This window comes from Myotis lucifugus, unplaced genomic scaffold (assembly GCF_000147115.1).
Source record: "Myotis lucifugus unplaced genomic scaffold, Myoluc2.0 scaffold_115, whole genome shotgun sequence".
In the NCBI taxonomy this organism is placed as follows: Eukaryota; Metazoa; Chordata; class Mammalia; order Chiroptera; family Vespertilionidae; genus Myotis; species Myotis lucifugus.
In genome coordinates this window covers 203,209-211,144 of record NW_005871163.1, presented here as the reverse complement: position 1 = coordinate 211,144, position 7,936 = coordinate 203,209, and the positions used below count along the sequence as shown (strand labels likewise).

General features: G+C 51.8%; 1 protein-coding gene across 1 annotated transcript in view; it reads left to right on the top strand.

Annotated features, from left to right (window-relative positions):
- SMAD6 (SMAD family member 6) overlaps positions 1 to 6,635 on the top strand; it is a 78,950-nt gene extending 72,315 nt beyond the window's left edge. Inside the window, exon 6 of the mRNA XM_023757815.1 lies at positions 5,673 to 6,635. Within this exon, the coding sequence (XP_023613583.1) occupies positions 5,673 to 6,214 (542 nt within the window). The 3' untranslated portion in view covers positions 6,215 to 6,635. The remainder of the gene's footprint in view (positions 1 to 5,672) is intronic.
- Positions 6,636 to 7,936: the final 1,301 nt, after the last annotated feature.

The following is a 7,936-nucleotide window of genomic DNA, read 5'->3' as shown; positions in this document are numbered from 1 at the left end:
ATACCATAGATTGCGTGGCTTAAGTAACACATTTATTTCTCACAATTCTGGAGGCTAGGAAGGCCAAGGTCAAGGTGCTGGCAGATTTGGTGTATATAGTAGGGGCCCATTTCTAGGTCATAGATGGCTTCTTCTTGTTGCTCCTCACATTCTGGAAGGGTTAGAGAGCTCTCTGGTATGTCTTCTATAAGGGCACTCATCCCATTCATGACCCTCACGACCTCCCAAAGGCTCCACCTTTCCAAGTGCCATCACACTGGGGGTTAGGATTTCAACATGTGAATTTGAAGGGGACATATTCGGTCTGTAGCATCCATTCTTCTGTTGGACATCTGGGCAATTTTCCAAGATTGGGTGATTATGAGTAGAGTTGCTGTGAACATTCACTAAATCACAGAAATTTAGAGGTGATTGTTTCGGTGGGAAGACTGAGGCCAGGAGAAGGAGGTCACCTTCCTGATCAGAGCCAGGAGGCAGGACACCTGACTGCAGGACTCCTGGCAGATCAGCACAGACTGCGCCTCTGCTCCCCTCCTCCCCCAGGAACCGTCCCAGCCAGGACCCAGAGTGGCTGGGAATTAGGCCAGGCCCCGAGCAGGGGTAGTGAGCAGGAGTTTCGGTCAGAGCTCGGTCATCTTTGATGTTGTTCACTCGGGTCTGACTCCCCAGCATTTATTTGCAATTAAGGAGCCGGTTCCTAATTAGGCTGATGGCTAGACCACAGCCTTGGAGCCATGAGGAGAAAAAGATCTTTTGCAAGAGACTGTCCCCCTGCACCCTGAGTGGCAGCTCAGGCTGCAGATGGAGGTGTGGTGGATGGAATAGGGCTTTGCATCAGTTTGGGGGCGTGTGGTGGATGGAATAGGGCTTTGCATCAGTTTGGGGGTGCCTGCCCTCTCAAAGACAGCATGCCAGCTTCTGTCAGACACTGCAGGAGATATGAGTGCCACAGCATTACTCACCTTTGTTCTAGACATTTAGTTACGCATTGCTTCATTCTTCATTATTTTGCTTCTGAATACCCAGGCTGGGAACTAAACCTTAACAGTTTGCAAAGGGCATTGCTGTCCACGGTCCTATTGTAACCTCCCATGGTGGTGACTGTGGGTGGGTTGTGACTCCCAACACCCCTAGGGATCCCAGGTCTCTGGAGAGTCAAGCCAGTGCTGGGACCAGTAACAGCCAGCTGCTTCTTTCTGCACCCAACTGATCTGCTGCCGGGAGTTTCCAGAAAACCCCCAGATAGACTGTGTAAGTGAGGCACTCAATTATGGATAAGCCTGTTTCCAAATGGGGAGACCGAGGCTTGCCCACAGCCACACCTGTAGTCAGTGGTGAGAGCCTTAGTTTAGGTCTGCCTCCATTCGGTCTATCGAAGTTCTGGAACCTTTAGATCACCTGGCAAGCGTTAGCTTAGAATTCTGGGGTTTCAAGGTCTGGTCCCCGTTCTGCCACACCCCACTGAATGACCTCAGGGGAGTCACCCTGCACCCAGGGGCGCCGTCTTTGGGGCACAAGGACATTGGACTCAATCAGTGGTTCACACAGGCTAGTTTTAGGACTAAGTTTTCATTGGTCCATGATGAAAGAAATAAGAAAATTTCTTATGATATAAATGCTGTGATTTTCAACCCTTTTCATCTCATGGTGCACATAAATTACTAAAATACTGCGGCACACCAAAAAAATACGTATTTTGCCAGTCTGACGCCCCTCCCTTCCATAGGTATAATTTTGATTGACTTACAAAAGAAAATAATAGTAGTAATTACCTGCCCTTTTTGCTCCAAAGTGACCTTTAAAAAAAATCAGGTGCCTATACTTGTATATAAAGATTTCTAGTACCAAGAATTAACCAATCACATGCAACCTTATTAGCAATGTGACCAATAAGATGCAGCTCTATTGTATGACCTATATATATGGTTCAAGACAGGGCATTCACACTGGATGGCTATTGTTGTGTTGCCCATTGTCATTTTGTTTATTTGACAATCTAAAGGAAAATAGGTCAGTGCCCCTGACTAAATAAGTATTGTATGTTTTAAAAATTCTTGTAGCACATCGGTTGAAAATTGCTGATCTCTAAATGTATTAACTTTAAAATTTCTGATTTTTTTAAATATCAAATTATACTTCTGTAATTTTGTTAGTGTTAAGGTACACTTTTTTAAAAAATATTTTTTTAATTGATTTCAGAGAGGAAGGGAGAAGGAGAGAGAGATAGAAAAATCAGTGATGAGAGAGAATCATTGATCCATTGCCCCCTTTACACCCCACACTGGGAATCAAGCCCAAAACCCCGGAATGTGCCTGACTGGGAATCGAACCGTGACCTCCCCACGCTGGCCGGGCAAATTACACTTTCTTTTGTGCTAGTGATAGTAGATGGTCTTGGGGATTTTTAATGTCATGACAAAATAAAACAGTGGTAACCCTGTGACATTCCCAACCTCTCTGTTACACAGTGTATTGGTTTGTGAAAGCCCAAAGTATTGGGGCTCCCTGGATGAGATGCTGTCACGGGGTCCTCAAGCTCTGGAGCCCTGAGTCCCCAAGACCTGGATGGGGATTCCCCCAGAACATGGTGCTGGCTCACCTGTTGGCTTGTTCTCAGATCAGACCTGCAACTTAAGTCCTTGCCCACCATCCCCTTTGGCCCAGGCCAGGGCCCCACCTGCTGAGCAGGATTCTGATGGGGGCGAGGACAGTGTGCCAACATTTGAGATGTATTTTCTTTCCCTTTTAGTGGCTCTGAGAGCACAGTAGGGATACATGCAGCCTTGGGACAGACCGAGAGAACTGAGACCCACCCCTTCCCATTTGAGAGTCTAGCCTAGCCAAGGGCAGTGACACCTGCTCAGGCCAAGGGAGGGGCTGAGCCTGTAATTGCACAGGAGGGAGGGGTCAGAGAGGGCTTTTCTGAGGCCTCCTCCATCTTCTGGAATTTGGAAGATTTGGCCAGGAGCCCAAGCCTGATGAGGTGTCACCTAGTCTGTTCAACCAAAGAGTCTGCAGGAGGTGAGACCTGGCCCAGGCAGTGTCCCTGAGCCAGAGAGCTGGGGCAGGGGCAGGCTGGGCCCTAGGGCAGCTCTGTGAGGTTTGTCCCCAAGCACATTTCACCATCCCCGTGAGGGGCTCTGGGGTAAAGCCAGGGACATAGGTCTTGATTGGGAAGGGAGAGGGTGCAGATGATCAGGGGGCATTTGGCTTGGCTGGTGGGAGGAGGGGACAGGAAGTCCCATCTGGCCTTGGATTGAAAGCCTTATGGGAGATGGGAGAGAGGACCCCACCCCCACCCCAGTCCCATTATCCTCACCCTCACTCCCCACACTCTGACTGTGAACCTGCTTCTTTCTCTTGTACAGTGGAGCAGCTACACCCGGGGGCGGAGGTGGCTTTTTCTGAGCCTTATCTGTGAAAGGGGGATTGCAGTGAGTCCTTAGGGAGTGAAGGACCTTTGTTTGGGGGTTAGAGGGGAGTGACTCATAGGCTTGTGGGTGAGCACCTCTAGGACACAGAGACCATGAGAATAGTCATGGTTACAGATAGGGAGACTGAGGCTTAGGGAAAGGGAGGGACTTGTTCAGTGTGCATGGGTTTTAGGGGGCAGTCTGCCCAGAGTATGGAGAAGCACTCCCTTCTGGAGTATGGCCTGGACTGATGCTGGCTATAGAACGCAATAGTGTGTGCCCTCGAGCTGTTAGGGCACCTCCCTGGGCCTCAGTTTCTGTACCTGTGAAATGGGGTGATAACAGAGGTGAACCAGGGCTGTTGTGCAGAAGGCACCTAGCTCATGGAAGGCACTCGGGGGTTCCTATTGCCCAGAGCCCTCCAGGCATAGCTTCTTTGCTTCTTCATCTCTCTCTGCCGAGAGCACTATGCTAACTCTCTTTGCTTGGTGAGAAGGTTAGTGCTGGAGTCTGATGGCCAGGCTGGGGTGGTGCTTGGGAACTCCCAACCAGTGCCAGATGGGTGGGTGGGTGGATGGTTGGAGAGGGGCAAAGGCTTGGGTGTTCCTGGCTGCCCACCTGCTGGGACTGACCTAGTGCCCACAGCTTGGTCATTCACCATGGGATAGAGTGGTCTCTGTCCACCGGCTAAGGGGCAGGTCAGTGAGGGCAGGGAGTAGGGCCTCTCCTTTCCCCACATGACAGTCAGCTGGAACCATGAGGGCCCTGGACGGAGGATGTGAGGTAAAATGATGCCTCTTCAGGAGCTGGCCTGGGGACCTATGGCTGGGACCTGAAGCCACTCATAGAATGAGGGGCGTGCCCTTTGGGGCTGTGCCCAGCCCAAGGCCACAGCAGAGCTGGCAGGTTATGGGAGGCCCCTCAGGCAGACAGTTTCCTGCCAGGTAGCCAGGTGGGCTTCCTAGCACATAGGAGGAGGTGTCAGGGGGCCTGTTGCCCTGCTGCTCTGGGGCTTGTGGGTAAGGCTGAGCTGACGGTCAGAGCTGACCATACGCAGGCTCCTCAATGAAGTTGTTAGGGTTTTTTCTCTCAGGTTTAGTTGGACTTTAATCAGTATCTCTTGGAGCACAGGCGCCTTTGCTGTTTTTCTCATCAGGCCTCCAGCAGAATTCTCCCTCTGGGCAAACGCCCCAGCAGGGGGGGTCTGGTCTCAGAAAACTTAAATTCACCTGGACACACGGAGGTGCCCCAGGCTGGAGGGAGAAAGGATGCCGGTCATCCTCCAGGGCACCCCTTTTTGTCTGTGGGGAAACGGAGGCCCAGAGAGACACAGCACACAACCATGAGAGCTGGCAGACTCTGAGCCCTTGAGGAGTGACTTTCTCTAGCATTTTAGAGACCTTCACCTTCCCTTTCTCAGAGATGCTGCAGTCCTGGTGACAACCTGCACTTTCTGCCAGAGAGCCAACTCTAGTGGCAGGGTGCAGCGGGCACTGGGGGAACTGGGCACACTGCCCAAGGGCCAGGCTGGGAGCAGTCGGGCAATTCCCATTCTGGGCTAGAAGGGACCCTGGGGGCCAACTCCCCCCCGCCCCCCCATCTCCTCTGCCTGAGTCCCCTGAGTGGTGACTATGCCCTCTAATACTTAACCCTGCTCTGTTCAGGCGGAGGCTTGGACTGACTAGGTTCAAATCCTGGCCATGCCACTCACTACCTGTGTGGCCGTGGGCAGGCCGCTGGTGCCTGCAGTCTTGGATCCTTCTGTAAAAGGAGGAGAAGATGGCCTCCTCATAGAGTGATTGGAGGACTCTCTGAGGTCACGTGCACACTGCAGGCGCTCAAGGTCCAGCCCCTCCTTTGGGTGCATGGGTGTTTTTCCACCTCTTGCCAGCTTGAGAAATTTTATGGCCAGGAGTTGGGTGTGGTTCATGTTTGTGTTTCCACAACACCTAGCACACAGTAGGTGCCTTGCCTTCTCTGTACATTCATAACCTCGGTTTTTACTCTGAGTTAGTGAGAGAGAGTGTGTGTGTGTGTGTGTGTGTGTGTGTGTGTGTTGGGTGATGGGGGGGGTGCCCTCCTGTGTGTTACATTTCCTGAGGACAGCCTGGCGCACACTATTTCCTGACGTCTGTGTTGACTGCTAGAGACACTACCCAACCCCCACCGTCCAGGCAGGAGTGCCACCGCTGCTCCCCTCTGCCACCCGCTTCCCCAGCCTGAATCACTAACACCCTGTGCCCTGTGCTTGCCCCGCAGACGCCAGCATGTCTCCAGATGCCACCAAGCCGAGCCACTGGTGCAGCGTGGCATACTGGGAGCACCGAACGCGTGTGGGCCGCCTCTACGCGGTGTACGACCAGGCCGTCAGCATCTTCTACGACCTACCTCAGGGCAGCGGCTTCTGCCTGGGCCAGCTCAACCTGGATCAGCGCAGCGAGTCGGTGCGGCGGACGCGCAGCAAGATCGGCTTCGGCATCCTGCTCAGCAAGGAGCCTGACGGCGTGTGGGCCTACAACCGCGGCGAGCACCCCATCTTCGTCAACTCCCCGACGCTGGATGCGCCCGGCGGCCGCGCCCTCGTCGTGCGCAAGGTGCCACCGGGCTATTCCATCAAGGTGTTCGACTTCGAGCGCTCGGGCCTGCTCCAGCACGGGCCCGAGCCCGACGCCGCCGACGGCCCCTACGACCCCAACAGCGTCCGCATCAGCTTCGCCAAGGGCTGGGGGCCCTGCTACTCCCGGCAGTTCATCACCTCCTGTCCCTGCTGGCTGGAGATCCTGCTCAACAACCACAGATAGCGGCAGCCGCGAGGCCCGGCCGACCTGCCCACCGCCAGGAGGGCCAGTGCCAGAGACACAGCCCCCACGGACGAAACCCCCCAAATATCATCTACCTAGATTTAATATAAAGTTTTATATATTATATGGAAATATATATTATACTTGTAATTATGGAGTCATTTTTACAATGTAATTATTTATGTATGGTGCAATGTGTGTATATGGACAAAACAAGAAAGACGCACTTTGGCTTATAATTCTTTCAATACAGATATATTTTCTTTCTTTTCCTCCTCCCTCTCCTTTTTTTTTTTTTTAAGAAAATGATACAGCAGAGCTAGGTGGAAAAGCCTGGGTTTGGTGTATGGTTTTTGAAATATTAATGCCCAGACAAAATGCTAAACCAGTCACTCATTGATAATAAAGTATTCGCATTCTAGGTTTTTTTTTTTAAAAACTGTCTTCTTTTTAACAAAGAGGGACATGCATGGTATTAGTGGGTTTCTGACCCATCGGACATCCTGAAATTTGATCCCTTTACCAGATACAGAGTAGAGGGAATAAACTAAAAAGGGAGGAAGGGCATGTTTACTCTTAAGAGCACATGAGTTCTGCTGTTCCTTCTTACCCACGGCTGTGGTGTGTCCACAGGATGGGAGGAGGAGGGAAAGGGGAGAGTATTTGGGCCCCATCCCAGACTGATGATGGAGGCTCCTGCTCTGGCCTAGAGGAACTTCCAGTCTGATGGTGGAGACTCAGGCCCACGCCTCCCGTCTCTGAGCCATGCACAGGCTAGAAGAAAACACTGCATCTCACTCAGAGGGAAAAGCAGGCGGTGGGCCGTAGGCTCACCTACCACCACGCAGAACCCAGGGTGACGCTCCTCTTAGGGCCTCCCCAGGCCGCCCTCCCACCCACTCTGAGTAGCTCAGCATCGGCCCATCTGAGGCTACATTCATGAGTTATGCAAAGGCAGGTGGTTTTTTACTCTAACAGGGAAGAGTTGAGGTTCTGGAAGGGTCAGTGGCTCACTCATGAGGCAGATCTAGGTTAGAAGTTGCATCTCACTGTAGGACCAGAGCCATATTACATCAGTTTTCTCTGATGAAGAAAATTCAGAAAGGAAAGCCTCCTTGGCCAAATAGCGAAGGGGAATGTCAACGTGATACAGAGATTTACATCAGCATAGCAAATGCTCTGAGAAGTCCTGTGGCTTCTCTGTTGCTGCATCATAAATTATCCTAAAACTTTGCAGCTTGAAACAGCTAACATTTATTATCTCATACTGTTTCTGCTTCAGGAATGTGGGAGCAGCTTAGCTGGGTGGTTCTGGTTCAGGGTTCCATGAGGTTGCAGTAATCCGAGGTTTGGTGGGGGCTGCAGGACCCATTTCCAAGCTTATTCCCGGGGCTGTTGGCTGGAGGCCTCAGTGCCTCACCATGGAAGCCTCTGCATTTGGCCACTCATGACATGGCTTCCCCCAGAGCACATGGTCCAAAAGAGACCAAGAGCAAAGCTGTCACCTCTTACAACCTTATCTCGGAAGTGACATCCCGTCACTCCTGCACATTCTGTTGATCACACAAGCCATTCTTGCTAACGTGGAAGAGACTACACAAGAGTGTGAATGCCAAGAGGTGGGGATCATAGCCACTGTGTCCAAAAAAAGGACCATTTCACTTTGTTTCGTGAAGTGATTTGCCAGTAGACTCCCCACCCGTTACTCCTGTCCCTATACGA